Below are 15143 nucleotides of genomic sequence, written 5' to 3' on the forward strand. Positions count from 1 at the left end.
GTCTGGTGGTGTATTTTGGGGTGTCTGTGGCCTTATTATGATTTTAGGCAGCCTCTCTGCTAATGGATGGGGCTGTGTTCCTGTCTTGCTAGTTGTTTGGCATAGGGTGTTCAGCACTGTAGCTTGCTGGTCATTGAGTGATGCTGGGTCTTGATGTTGAGATGGAGATCTCTGAGAGATTTTTGCCGTTTGGTATTACGTGGAGCTGGGAGGTCTCTTGTGGACCAGTGTCCTGAAGTTGGCTCTCCCACCTCAGAGGTACGGCCCTGATGCCCGGCTGGAGCACCAAGAGCCTTTCGTCCACACGGCTCAGAGTAAAAGGGAGAAAAAATAGAAAGAAAGAAAGAAAGAAAGAAAGAGGCTATAATATAGTGAAGTAAAATAAAGCTATTATAAAGCAAAGCTATACAGACAAAATCTCACCCAGAAGCATATACATATACACTCACAAAAAAAAGGAAAAGGGGAAAAATTAATATATCCTGCTCCCAAAGGCCACCTCCTGAATTTGGGATGATTCGTTGTCTATTCAGGTATTCAACAGATGCAGGCACATCAAGTTGTGGAGTTTTAATCCGCTGCTTCTGAGGCTGCTGGGAGAGATTTCCCCTTCTCTTCTCTGTTCGCACAGCTCCTGGGGATCAGCTTTGGATTTGGACCTGCCTCTGCGTGTAGGTCGCCTGGGGGCGTCTGTTCCCTGCCCAGACAGAACGGGGTTAAAGGAGCAGCTGCTTCGGGGGCTCTGGCTCACTCAGGCCGCGGGGAGGGAGGGGTACAGAGGAGGCGGGGCGAGCCTGTGGCGGCAGAGGCCGGCGTGACGTTGCAGCAGCCTGAGGCGCGCAGTGCGTTCTCCCGGGGAAGTTGTCCCTGGATCACGGGACCCTGGCAGTGGCGGGCTGCACAGGCTCCCGGGAGGGGCGGTGTGGAGAGTGACCTGTGCTCGCACACAGGATTTTTGGAGGCGGCAGCAGCAGCCCCAGCGTCTCACGCCCGTCTCTGGGGTCCGCGCTGATAGCCGCGGCTCGCGCCCGTTTCTGGAGTTCGTTTAGGTGGCGCTCTGAATCCCCTCTCCTTGCGCGCCGCGAAACAAAGGCAAGAAAAAGTCTCTTGCCTCTTCGGCAGCTGCAGACTTTTTCCCGGACTCCCTCCCGGCTAGCACCGAAGCCCGAGCCTCAGCTCCCAGCCCCCGCCTGCCCCGGCGGGTGAGCAGACAAGCCTCTCGGGCTGGTGAGCGCTGCTCGGCGCCGAACCTCTGTGCGGGAATCTCTCCGTTTTTCCCTCTGCGCCCCTGTTGCTGTGGGATCCGCGCTGATAGCCGCGGCTCGCGCCCGTCTCTGGAGTTCGTTTAGGTGGCGCTCTGAATCCCCTCTCCTCGCGCACCAGGAAACAAAGAGGGAAGAAAAAGTCTCTTGCCTCTTAGGCAGCTGCAGACTTTTTCCCGGACTCCCTCCCGGCTAGCTGTGGTGCACTAACCCCTTCAGGCTGTGTTCACGCCGCCAACCCCAGTCCTCTCCCTGCGATCCGACCGAAGCCCGAGCCTCAGCTCCCAGCCCCGCCCGCCCCAGCGGGTGAGCAGACAAGCCTCTCGGGCTGGTGAGTGCTGGTCGGCGCCCAGCCTCTGTGCGGGAATCTCTCCGCTTTGCCCTCCGCAGCCCTGTGGCTGCGCTCTCCTCCGTGGCTCTGAAGCTTCCCCCCTCTGCCACCCGCAGTCTCTGCCCGCGCAGGGGCTTCCTAGTGCGTGGAAATCTTTCCTCCTTCACAGCTCCCTCCCACTGGTGCAGGTGCCATCCCTATTCTTTTCTCTCTGTTATTTCTTTTTTCTTTTGCCCTACCCAAGAACGGGGGGAGTTTCTTGCCTTTTGGGAGGTCTGACGTTTTCTGCCAGCATTCAGTGGGTGTTCTGTAGGAGCAGCTCCACGTGTAGATGTATTTCTACTGTATCTGTGGGAAGGAAGGTGATCTCCGCGTCTTACTCTTCCGCCATCTTCTCTCCTCCAGAAACCAGTTTAAATGGCCTTTTAAACATTCTTAGAGGAAGTCCCCTCCTTTGGACACAGGAGGGCAGTTACTGAATGCACCTCACTAGACCAGAGTGAGACCTTGGGGCAATGTTTTGGCTCCAGCAAGTGTTAGTGTTAGCTGTGCATCCTTAAGCAAGTAATTTCCTCATTTGAAATTCAGATATTCTCACCTAAGAAAGGAGTGAGTTGAGTTACATGTCCTAAAAGGCCTTTTCCTGCTTTGGTGTCCTATTGAGCTGTGTGTGTGTGTGTGTGTGTGTGTGTGTGTGTGTGTGTGTGTGTCTTCTTGAGCCCAAGGGAGAGATAATGGTTAAATTGAGGAGATATGATTCAAAGCCAAAATTTTCCCCTAGAAATAGAACTCACTTTAAGTTTCCTAACCACCTCCCATGTGTTACTTTTTCCTTCAGAAGTCTGCAATTGGTTTTTATCCATGAAAGGCCTGAAGCCATCTTTTGATTTCTTCAACTTGAGAATCAACTTATTTTTGATGTTGGATGCTGAAAGAAAAATCTAATAGCTTCATCGCAAAGCCATCCTTCTCTTATTCTCGCCAAGGAAATGGATCCGTTTTGCCAAAGGTGATTAAATTTTCAATATATAATAGTATATATGAATGTTTATATATCTCAGTGCATTAAACGTATCTTAAGCTTAGCATTAATTAGTCTTGAAAAGAAAAGTGTAAACACAAGTGCAATTAATTTATTACCTTAACACCAGTTAGATGAATGAACAGTCTCCATGCAAACAGCAGTTTTCATTAAACAAACAAGATGATTTTAAAATGAAGGGGTAACGTGAGCATGGAGTAGCGGTTCTTTGATTTATTTGCATGCATGAGTACACTCCTGGGCTGGCAGCTTGAGGGACGTGACCAAGATGAGGCTGGTTGCTGGTGTGAGCGGCCACTGTTCTAAAAATGCCTTCAAGAACTTCCTTCTCTGTTTCAAGGTTGAATTGTTTAAATGGCTATTACTTCATTGATCTAAATATACTAACATATAGAAGATTAACAGGGAAAATGCTTCAACAGTGTGGTTAAGATTCCATATGTTAATTATTTCATTTGATAACAACATAACACTTTAATTCACTGGAAAATCACAAATCTCACCAATATTTACAAAAGTTGTTTCAGTTAAATTTAAATGAAAGGAGGATGGTATGTTTTAGTATAAAAAGGAAAAAGGGATTGAATTCTTTTGACAGACACAATTGGTAACAGTCTACTCTTAAAGAATCATCTTTAGGAGAAGAGTCAGGACAGGGGTAATAAATAAAAATGCAGTTATCATATTTGTGAAAATGCAGATAACCCCCAATATTTACTTGCTTGGCTTTAGAATGCATTGGTAATTTTGTCTAATCAGAATTTATAAACAATTTGGCTTAGCCTAATGTTAAAGTGAGTTTGCATTTTCTGAGGGTATAGTGATTGGGCTGAAGGTGAATCTGCTGGGTGGTGATGGAGGAAAATGTTGGTTGAAACGTCACTGTTGGATTAAAAACACCAACAATTAATTAAATACACACACATACACACACAGACAAGCAAACAACTAAATAACCCCTTGACTATAGAAGAGCAGGAATTGCCCAAATGTGGGTCATTTAGGTCAATCCCAAACCATTTGTATAGACTCTGCTTCAAAATGAATCAGGAAGAAATGAAGACAACTACACACAATTACCACAGATGTGTGATAATACAATCAGACTTAGGCAGCCTTGGGGTGTGCTGTTTAGCAACATGCAGGGAAGACTGTCAACACTTCTATGACCACAGGGATACTGAAAGTTTAGGGGGGTGTGTGGGTAACTGAGACTCTGAAGTTGAATCTTCCTGCTTATAACCCAGGACAAGGATTCCTTTTTTGCTCTGATGTAGATGGACTGCACTGAGAAGAGTTCAGAGATCACTGGTCCATAGACTAAGGATGAAAAAGTGGGAGTGTTTCTCCATAATAAGCCACAGTGGATGGGGTCCAAACAAATCATTCAATATCTCTTATCCATTCTCATCACTTGTATAGTTGAAAAGCACTTTTACAAACTATGACCTCAGTGGGCTTGCCCAACAGTCCTGTAAGGCAGGCAGAGAAAATATTTTCATCATCCCTGTTTCGTTGAACAAAACTGAGATGCAGAGAGAGTAAACATCTAGGTCACATGAGTTAGGACTTGAACCCAGGTCTTTGGATTCCAAGTAGAGCTCATCTTTGCAAGAGAGGGTGTGTTCTAGAAAAGTGGCCCAGGCCTTAGCAAAATGGCCACACAGATTATGTTCATTGCCAGTGGCAAACTCCACCCCTTTCTCTGTCCCCTTCCTCCCTGACACTAGAGCTGCTGACATCCTTCACATTAAGGTTTCAGGAACTGGATGTGTTCCTCATTTCAGGATTGTCTGTCTTCACCCAAAAGAATGATGAGTTTTCAAGCATCAGTGGAAAAGAAATTTTTTTGGTTCTTTCCTTTGAGATTACACCATTATAGATAACCAATGACCTGGTTATGAGAAAAATTCTTTTCCGGCAGCCAGAATCCTAGAGAATGTTCTAGGGAGGTCATAAGATCTGGGTGGGAAAGCTCAGTGTGCTGGCGTGAATTGTCTTCCCATGAGGCTGTAAACCCCACACTCTAATTCACCCTTTTATCTCCATTGTGCTGCATTCTGTAGGCTTTGACTCTCCTGCACTGGCCAGATACAGAATGAGGGAAGATGAAGAATGAGTCTAGATAACCATCTGTGGCCTCTGTTTGACCACCTAAATATCTGGATATAGCTTGGTGACTCCAATGGCTTCTGCCATTTCATTTTGCTATTTAAATATTTTTGCACAGTAGGTAATCAGTAAATGTCAGCTCCTGTTGCCCTTATCTAATCTCGCTGGTGTGGTTGTGCACACAGTAGGTGTTGAGCAGGTATCAGTAAATGTCAGCTGCTGTGGTTTGTGTCTAGTTGCATCGCATTTTATGACTCCAGCTCCTTGAAAGCAGTGAGGTGTGAACACAGTTGCCCTTTCCCCAAGCAGCCTGTGAACTTGGTTATTGGTGAATTGTGCTCCAAGTACTGGCTTTTGGGTTTTCAATTATGAAACACCAGTGGGTCACTTCAGCCTGATACAATCCACCTCTTCCGTGGCCAGCAGGCCGCTGGTTTTGAGGTCATGGTCAGCGCTGGACTTGCTCCCGCCGTGGGAGGGCCGCCAGTAGAGCTGCAGCATCTTCTTGCAGTACTTCATGGTGTTGTTCTTGACGGTCACAAAGCAAACGGTGTTGATCATGCTGTTGCTCATGGCGATGCACTCGACGACGTAAAAGGCTGTGAGGTAGTGCTTCTCCTTCACGAATACGGTGGGGAAGAAGTCGCGCACGATGGTGAAGCCGTAGAAAGGCGCCCAGCACAGCACGTAGGCCGTGAGGATGCACATGAGCACCAGCACCGTCTTCCGGCGGCAGCGCAGCCGCTTCCGGATCTGTTCTGTCTGGAAACCAGGGACCGCCTTGAACCAGAGCTCCCGGGAGATCCTGGCGTAGCACAGGGTCATGGTGACCACCGGGCCCAGGAACTCGATGCCAAAGATGAAGAGGAAGTAGGATTTATAGTAGAGCTGCTGGTCCACTGGCCAGATCTGGCCGCAGAAGATCTTTTCCTGGCGTTTGACAATAAAGAGGACGGTTTCCGTTGTGAAGTAGGCTGATGGGATGGCGATGAGAATGGATACCATCCAGACCAAAGCGATCAGGAAGGAGGCTGTTTGATAATTCATCCGTGGTTTCAAGGGGTGAACGATAGCGAGATATCTGGTGGGGGAGGGAAGCTATCAGTAATAATGATGTGTGCTTGTAATCATTATTGGTTTTTAACTAACCCAAACACCCACAGTAGCAGACAAAATGGCACAATGACTCCCCACGTATCTATTTTCCAGCGTCAACGTGCTTCATCTTATTTTAGCAACATCATTTGGCATTTGGAGGAGAGGAGTGATTTAGTGTAAACAGCACAGGATTTGGGTCAAACAGACAGAATAAATCTTGGCTGGAGTGAATCACTCAGTCTCTCTGAGATTCGTTTCCTCAAATGCAACATGAGATAAAATGATACCTACCTTGCAGGGCTGCTGTAAATATTAAATATTATAATGTTTGTGAAATGCTTGGCATGTGCTAGGTGTGGCATGTACATGTGGCCTATCATGATTATAAGTCCTATTGATACCACCTTGGCTTTCCAGCTTGCCATTCTGCCTAAGAACATAATTCTTTCAAAACTCTTCAATCTAAATATCTTCTGGTGTAGAGGTGAAAGAAGAGCTGTGGACTAGGAATTTCTCTCTCCTGGCCTCAGGTGTCACCCCACATTACAGAGCAGGAGTGGACTAAGGGTAGAATCTGAGGAATCTAGTGAGATGTAAATGACTTGCCCAAGCTCACTTGGTGCAGGGAACAGAATCCAGGCTCCTGATACAAAACTTTTACACCCACCTCCCTGCGCTGTCTCAAGCTCAGATGAGAAGGTGTGTAAAGTTGCCTTGACACCATAAAGCAGCACACAGCATGAAACTTTTATCCTGCTCTTTCCAATGAGCAATGCTGCCTGGGAAAGAGGTTGGAGCCCTTAGTGGGAAATGAGCTCATTTGTGTAGGTTGAATACCTTCTTTCCAGAAAAACCTAACAACACCTATTTAGGTAATTTAGTGCCCTGGAATCATTCCTGTGCATTTTATGGAGTGAGAGGAAGAGGTGGTGGAGGAAGGTAGAGGAAGAAAAGAGGCATGAGGGGTAGGGAAGAAACAATACAACCTTGGAAATGAATATGTACCTTATACCTGCAGCTTGAGTCAGGTTATGACCAAGAGCAGGAAGCCACCCATAGAAATTCCATCCAGTTTACCCTTCTTTTGTAACTAGACCCTTTGGTCACCTTTCCAAGTTTCTGACTTGACCAAGAAGGCCTTCTGCCATGTTATTTCTGTCTGTCCCTGGCAATATGTCTGTCATGCGACTGTTTTATCGGCTCTTGCCTTCCCCTTGCTCACTGGCAGCTCTGACTCTATAGACTTCAATTAGGAGATCTCATGGCAGCCTGGCTCTCCCCAGCTTGCAGCTTTCTGAAGACATGAGATAAAGTTGCATCCCACCCCAACCATTGGCTGCACCCTAACTGTATATATTAATGAGCATTGCTTACTGGAGTTCTTCACCCATCCATGGGACCCAGCTTTTCCAAGTTAACCTGCGTGACTTGCCTGGGTAGCACAAGGCTCACAGGGCTGGAGATTGGGACAAATGGGCTAGCCAATCCTTCAATGGGGCAGGGACAACTCACAATCACTGTCTTTCTGTGATACTGAGTGTATCAGCTTCCTGTTGCTGCTGTAACAAATTACCACAAACTCAGTGGCTTAAACAACACAAATTAATTATCTTATAGTTTTGGAGGTCAGAAGTCTGATATGTGTCTCACTGGGCTAAAATCAAGGTGTTGGTAGCACTGTGTTCCTTTCTGGAGGCTCTGAGGGGAAAATCTCATTTGTTTCTTGTCTAGGGCTGCCTGCATTCCTTGGTTTAGGGCCCCCTTTCATGTTCAAAGCCACCAGTGACCAGTCAAGCCCTTCCCACAACACATCACTCTGACACTGACTTTTCTGCCTCCCTCTTGCACATCTAAGGACCTTTGTGATTACACTGGGCCCACCTGGATAATCCAGTCTTATGTCCTTATTTTATGATCAGCTAATTAGCAACCTTAATTCCATCTGCCATCTTAATTCCCCTCATGCATAACATATTCTGGGGATTAGGATGTGGATATCTTGGGGGCATCATTATTCTGCCTATCATACTGAGTTCAAAGTCCTTAGATAATGCAGAACTAATTCAAGACTTAATAACTCTCTCAATCTGGTTCTAGCATGAAAAGTATCTCAGTAACCAATGCCAAAGAGAACTTCCACAGCCCTGCTTAATCTGTTGTCAACTCTTAAATTCTAATTCCTTATCCTATAGGATGCTCCAAAATTCAGAGTTGTCATCAGCTAAATACTAAAATAAAGAACACTGGCCTAGGCATTATTCAGAAGGCCTGGATTTCAGCTGTGCACCTAAATCCTTGAATAAATCACTTATGCTTCTGGGACTTAGTTTCTTCATCTGTGAAAGGAAGATAAAAATGACTTTACAGACAACCTTGCAGGCTTTTTGAAAGATTCTATTTGAGAAGGTAAATGTACAGAAAGCATGGTGGACGCTATAATACTTTGTTTAAACCCATCTTTTCCCATGACTCATTCACTGGCAAGAGGGATATCTGCAAAGTCTTTGTTGCCATCTATCTGCTTGGATGTGTGTTTCTTGAGGTCAACACTCTTCTTCTGGGTTCTCTATGACTTCAAATATCATCCCTTCTAGGCCCTCTGCACATGAACCTTGCTCTTCTGCTGCTGCCTGTGTCAGGGTTTGCAGGTTTATCTAATTCTGAGTAGGATGTGGTCTCCATGCCTACAGATACAAGTCCATTATTTAATATTAGTGTCATCTCAGCAAAAGTGAGAGTTTGGCCGTCATCCATCTTTCTTATCATTTTGCCTGATTTTTCAGTTGGTTTGAAAGTGAGTGAGAAAGAGAGGTGCTATTTATTTATTAGGGTCCTGGATTGTAAGGGCTGAAATTCCATATACTGCTTTGACATCTACAGGGCCCCAAAAGCCTAGCTGTGAGTTCCTCTGTTTTCATCAGATATACCCCTCCACCCAGTGAGAAAGGCTCTTGTCCTGCTAGTTCCTCTATCAGTGGGAATAGCTGCACCCCCAATCCTCAACCTAATGGGTTTCACTTCTCTGCCAGTTGGCAAAATCATTCAAACAAGCCAATCACATCCTCCCATGGGAGCCAAGGGTCACCTCAGCCTCTTGTCACTATAAACCCTGCTGCCCACATACCCTGCTGGTTCATTCTATTCCCAAGCACAGCTCTCATGTGACCCTGCCTGGTGTGCAGTGTTCTTCTCCCCTGGGCTGGCAGTATATGAGACCAACCAAGTGCTTTCACCCTCATTGTTCTAGTTTCAGGTGTTGTGTGTTCAGTCATCTACTACTATTGGTGCTGGAGAGTCCTGCCTTCATCAACGGGGTGAATAGGAGGTGGTCAGAATAGCACACTTGAATTGCAACACCTTCCTCGTGAAGCGTTCCCAGACTGCATCACTAACATAATCATCTGTCTTTCTCTGAGTTACTCTTCACTTATCACTAGATTATTCTAGTTTTTGTGTGGAAGAAAAGCTCCCTGAGGTCAAAGACTGTGTCTTCTACTACTTTATGTTTCCATACGCATAGGTTGGGCACACAGTAGGACCCAGCAACCTGTGGATCTACCAGGTTGTAGCAGATGCTGTTGGTGCCCCTCTATTATCCCTTTGCTTTTATCACTTCAGTGCATACCTGTCCACTGCCACCTGCTAACACCTGCATTTCTTTGTTGGAAGGCCTTCTCTGGCTTCCAGAGTCCTCTTGGTAACTTGCACAGAATTTCCAGAGTGGCCTTCACAAATGACTTATGAGGGTTGGTGTGTAAATATCCTAGTTCCCTCCCACCTCTCACTCCTGGGAGAACTCTGAGGTGAGATCTACACCAGCTCCAAGAGTTCTGTGGCAGGAATAAGCATCAATTGTGCACAGTGGAAACTTGTTCAATAACACAGCTTGTATTGACTGCCTTCCCTTGCCTGCCTCCTTTCCTATCTCCCTATAGGTACTTCCTGAGGGCTACCTGCACATGAATCCTTGTCTCAGGGTCTATTTTAGGGGTAAACCAAACTAAGGCACAGGTTTGAGGCTCTGCGCTAAGCACTATGGAAACATGAAGATAGAAGTGGTTATTGCGCTTAAAACACAGTATCCTTTGGAAAAGACTGTCTGTGTCCCCAGACACAGCATGAGATTAAAAGACAGATTGGCATCAGATTACAAAGACTCTAGAGTGCTAGACTCAGGATTTGGCATGTGTTCTATAAGCATCGAAACTTTTGGAGGTTTTGTAAGGAATGAGACATGTTAGAAAGACTCTTCAGTGGTGATATTCTGATGCTTAATATGGATGAGTATAGATTTCAGGGGACAGTCAGGGGCTCCTGAAGGGGTGAAGAGACAAGTTAGAGGAGCATTATGATGGTTCAGCCATGACTTGCCAAGAGATGAAGCTGCAGGGACTATTGCCAGGACCTGGTGTAGGGCTGCACCTGGTGTAGGGGTGTGTGGGTGGGGGTAGAACAGGGAGAAAGGAAAAGGATGATGGTAGTATCTCCTGCTTGGGTGACTGGGAGATGGTGGAACTGCTGACAGAGCTGGAAGCTGACTGAGGCAGAGCTGGTTTGGGGTGGAAAAGGAACCACTCTGTATTGTAACAGAATGGTTGCTTCCTGAGAATCTCCCATGTTGAAAGAAAGAAAGAAAAGAAAGAAAGAAAGAAGGGAAGGAAGGAAGAAGGAAAGAAAGAAAGAAGAAAGAAAGAGAGAAAGAGAGAGAGAAAGAAAGAAAGAAAAAGAAAGAAAGAAAGAGAGAGAAAGAAAGAAAAACCCCACACCTACATTAGAAAGACAAAGGTTTCAATGGAACAAAGGTGATGAGAACAGTGGTAACTCACTTGAGTAACCATCAGAATCATTCAGGGATTGGGTAAAATGCAGATGCCTAGGCCCTAGCCCAGGGGATTCCCATTCAGTAGGGGCCCAGGAATCTGACTTTGTACCATTGTACCAAACATACTTTGTATCATTTCCCCTGGGGAATTTTGTGCAGTTGGTTGATAGGTAAGTTTCATAAACACTGGGTTCAGGGCTTACGAGCCTCAGAGTTGTGATAACAAAATTGTTTTTTCTTGCAGGAATTAAGTTATAAAAAGGAAGATGCCTCTTATACCTGTATGTGTATTATATTATCATAAATGAAAAATAATCACTGGGTTGATTAAAAAGGAACACAGACCTAAATAGCACTGAGAACGAGGGAAAAACTGGAGTTGAAAGGAGATAAAAGGGAAAAAGATGATTAAAAACACATCAAAATGAGTTTCAGCATAACTCACAATGGTGGACCAAGAAGATGTGACACAAATTGCCCCCCTCAAACAGGGCCCCTGGTGGTCCAATGCTGGCCTACAGCTATTTACATAAATAAAACATGTTTCAGATTTGTCTGAAGCTGCTATTAGAAATTTTACTTTATAAATTTACACTAGATCAAGGACTTACAGAACATCTCACACAAATATATGCAAATAAGCACATGGATGTATTCAAAAAAGGCAAGAATGTCCTTCCCTCTTTTTTGCAACCAAACCCTGTAATCTTATTTTAAAATCAGCTCTGCCATAAAGTCACCAAAAGCAAGAGTACATACTGTATGATTCCATTTTTATGAAGTTAAAAAATAGGCAAAACTAAACTATGATGCTAGAAATCAGATCAGTGGTTGCCTGGGGTGGGAGGATTGACTGGTAAGGGGCACAAGGAAACTTTCTAGGGGATGGAAATGTTCTATATCTTGATTTGGGTAGTGGTTACAGGAAAAACTTCGCACATGCTACCTAGACTGGAAGCTGCCCTGGCTAACCTAGTTAACATGGCTTCTAAGTAGTAACCTGCCTAAACTTGCTGCTTTTGCTTTTGTGTTTGGTGAGGTTCATGGTTATATGACATGCCTGTATCTGAAGCAGATGTGGTGTATGGGGGCATGGCCCAGAGCTGGGAGGCTCAGGAGCCTCCCTCTTGTCCACATTTGGGAGAACATGAGCCACAACTGGAGAAATCAAGTCTCCTTTTGCCTCGATAGATGGACAAGCATTTGAATCTGGAGTAATGCCAACTTTTAGAGCTGAAGTGAGGAAAGAGGCAACCTGGGCCACCTCCATCTTTACCCCTACCCAACATCCTCACCTGTCGATAGCGATGGCCAGCAGGGCATTGGTGGAGACGTAGAGTGAGACGGTACGCAGGTAGTTGACAGAGGCACAGAGCACATGGCCGTGCTCCCAGGAGAGCTGGCGCACCACATAGTAGTCCATCTCGAAGGGGCAGCAGACAATGGCCACCAGGAAGTCTGAGATGGCCAGGTTAGCAATGAGCAGGTTGGTGAGGTTGCGCAGCTTCTTATAGCGGGCAAGGGCAGTGATAAAGACAAAGTTGCCAATGCCACAAATCAGCATGATGCCCACAAGTGCCACTCCGATAATGATCTTGGCTGCAAAGAAGGTGTGAGTCTTGGTCATATCCTCATCCTCATCTAGAGGGAGGTCGTAATCACCATAACTGAAGTTGAAGGGGAGGGAGGCGGCATGGTCTTGGGGTATACTGAAGTTGGTTGCAAAACTAGTGTTTCCATTCTGGGCTGCCATGGTGAAGCTTGCCAGTGAGTGGTATGCAGGAGTCTCCGGGGTCTGAGTACTCTGAGCTGGGGGTCCAGACCCTCTGCTTTCATGAGGTCAGAGATCCTAGTACCCTGCCCACATCTGTGGGGAGTCAAGACGCCATCGTGGATCCTGGAAGGAGACACAACCAGTTGATAAAATATAGGAGAACACCTGGTAGCATCCTCCCAGAGTCCCCCCAGGTATAGGCCAACCAGACGCAGTGTCTAACCCACAGACAGAACTACCCATGGCACAGAGGGGAGGACACATGAGTTCTGGAAATTGGGAAACCCTCTATTGGCTGTTTGGCTGTCAAGAGGGACTGGGCATGGGATGGATTGGACTCCCCAGAGACACCCAAGAAGAATGTGTATCTTTGCCCTTTGTCCAGGGACCAGGACCAGTTTGACTGCCCAGTCCCCCTCCCCCCAGCAGCCCCCACAGGGGTCTTCTGGAAGTTTTTCCCAGCTGCTCAGGCAGCTGGCCCAGGACTCTATGGCAGTCACAACATTGTGCCAGCTGTTGGCCAGGGACAATGAAGCCAGAATATGGGGATACAGCAGGGTCCTTCTTCCAAAGCAGGAACTGCTCCCTCTGTCCTGGCCAGTCCACAGACTTGGAAATCACCATTTTCACATGGACAGGCTGAGTCAACTTGGGCCAGTGATTTATGCTCTCTGAATCCCAGTTTTCCTGTAAACCAAATTCCTGTTGCCTAGCCCAGGGCCTGGCACAGAGTAGGGGCTGGATAGGAATCTGCTGAAGGAATGACTGAGGATCCTGATCAGGACTCTGCAGGTGGAGGGGCCTGTGGGTGGGAGGGAATTCTCCTGCTGCGCTGCTGGGCCACTCTAGAAAGAAGTCCTCTGTCTGCTTCCCTTCCCTGTCTCCACTCTTTTGAGCTGTCCCTTCACCAGGCCCCCAGCTCCCCTTCCAGAATCAGCCTTGATTGGGAGGTACCACATCTTGTCACCAAAGTCTGTGTCCTCTGAAAGTGGTGGCTGCTCCAAGACCTCGCTTAACTGAAAACAGCCACCCAAGGGGGGTGGGGGGAGTGTCAGTGAGGACCCAGGAGGGCCTGAGGGCTGACCTGTCTCTTATGGCCTAAGTCCTCTACATTCTTGGTGCCTCCAGATGCTCGCGGGGGAGGAAATAAAGTCTCTGAAGTACTGAAGTATTTACTCTGAAGTACAATCAGGAGATTGGGCACTGTTGGGTTCGCTGTGTCTGAGGGACTGGAAAAAGAACCCAGGTCCAGCACCTGCAGAATGGGGGTCCCGGCCATCCAGCCATGAACCACCTTCCCCCACCTCTTAGCACACCTGGAAAGGACTCCAAGTGTGCGGGCCGCGGGATGCTGGAAGCAAGAAGTGGACCAAACTGGACAGTAGGTTTGGCCCAGCCCTGTGAGAAGAGCGGGAGAACGAAGGACAGGAACTGCTCCCGGAAGGGACAGCAGTCGCAGGGTGGCGGGGACACTCCAACCTGCGGCGCGCCTGCCTGCTGTGTACCCGAGGGGAGGCTCAAAACCGCAGCTGGGGGCGTCCTCTTTTTGGGTCGCCTCTCCGTCTCACGCGAGACCCCAACCCCCGCAGACACTGAGACGGAGAAGCGGGAGTTGCGCCCTCTCGGCTTCTACGTTCGGCTGCTCTTCTGTCCCGGGACCCGCGAGGAGACAGCGGGCGCCCAGGCTGGAGCAGGTCCCCTCCCCGTTACCGCTGGATGCACTCCCTGCCCTTGATCAAGCCGCTCCAGGATCCCCGTCCTTCCTCTCCCTTATTAACCACCCGGTACGGCACGGCCGCACGGCTCCCGGAGGCGCTGCCCCGGCAGGGGCGGGAATCGTCAGAAATTTAGGCTCGAGAAGCAAAGCCGGTGGGATCTCCGGGCGGGAAGAAAACTGGGGGTGGAGGGAGGAGACGGTGAAAGGGAATTTTCCCAGAGACACCTCCCCTTTCCTGCTCACCTTCCCGTAGGTGCCCCCCGCCCACGCCCTCCCCTGCAGTTTGGCGCCCGCCCACCCGCTGGCTCCCTCGGTCTGCGGCCTCACTGCCCAGTCCCAGCCTACGGTCCCCGGCCCGGTCATCTCCCGGCACCCACTCCTCTAGTGCGAGCCAGCCAGGGCGCATCCCGAGGGCGGCAGCAGGCAAAGCTGCTCGAAGACCCCAGAGAAAGAAGTAGGCATCGGAGCCCTCAGCCCGGGCGACGCCCCCCACCCGGCCACTGGAGCCCCGGGACTGCGCGGAGCTCTGCACCTACAGGCTTCCGCGCTTCCCCGTCTCCCTGGCGGCCTCGGGGACCCGGACTTGCGCTGCGTAGGAGGTGTTCCTCTTTCTTCCTCGCTCAGCGCGCTTCCCAGGCGAGTCGCGGTCTCCGGGTTCCTGCTACAGTTGGCGCTCCGCCCGCGAAGCTCTTCCCGGCTTCTGGGGCGCGGCCGGGTGCGCCCGCCCCGCGCTGGGCTCCGCCCCGGAGTCCCCGCCTGTCTCTGCGCGGAGGCAAAGGGTGGGCACTCGGCTCCTGCAACTGGTGCTCCCCGGGCGCCGGGCGCATGGAGCTCTAGCCTCCTTGGCGCGGGTGGGTCCCTCTAGAGAGTTTCTGAGCCCTCCGTACCCCCGTGTGAATGGAACGCAGTAGCCTTTTATTTTTTTTAAACATCTTTATTGGAGTATAATTGCTTTATAATGGTGTGTTAGTTTCTGCTTTATAAC

The 15143-nt window shown here is 48.4% G+C and overlaps 1 protein-coding gene across 1 annotated transcript; it reads right to left on the minus strand.

Annotated features, from left to right (window-relative positions):
- Window positions 1-1114: 1114 nt before the first annotated feature.
- Window positions 1115-14859, minus strand: PROKR2 (prokineticin receptor 2). The gene is made up of 3 exons (XM_082361648.1): window positions 14695-14859; window positions 11963-12564; window positions 1115-5828 (listed from the first exon to the last, which is right to left on the minus strand). Exons 2-3 carry the CDS (start codon window positions 12418-12420, stop codon window positions 5132-5134), a joined length of 1155 nt encoding a protein of 384 aa, XP_082217774.1. The 5' UTR covers window positions 12421-12564; window positions 14695-14859; the 3' UTR covers window positions 1115-5131.
- Window positions 14860-15143: the final 284 nt, after the last annotated feature.

The sequence above is a fragment of the Balaenoptera borealis genome (assembly GCF_965194805.1).
Source record: "Balaenoptera borealis genome assembly, chromosome: 16".
Classification (NCBI taxonomy): Eukaryota; Metazoa; Chordata; class Mammalia; order Artiodactyla; family Balaenopteridae; genus Balaenoptera; species Balaenoptera borealis.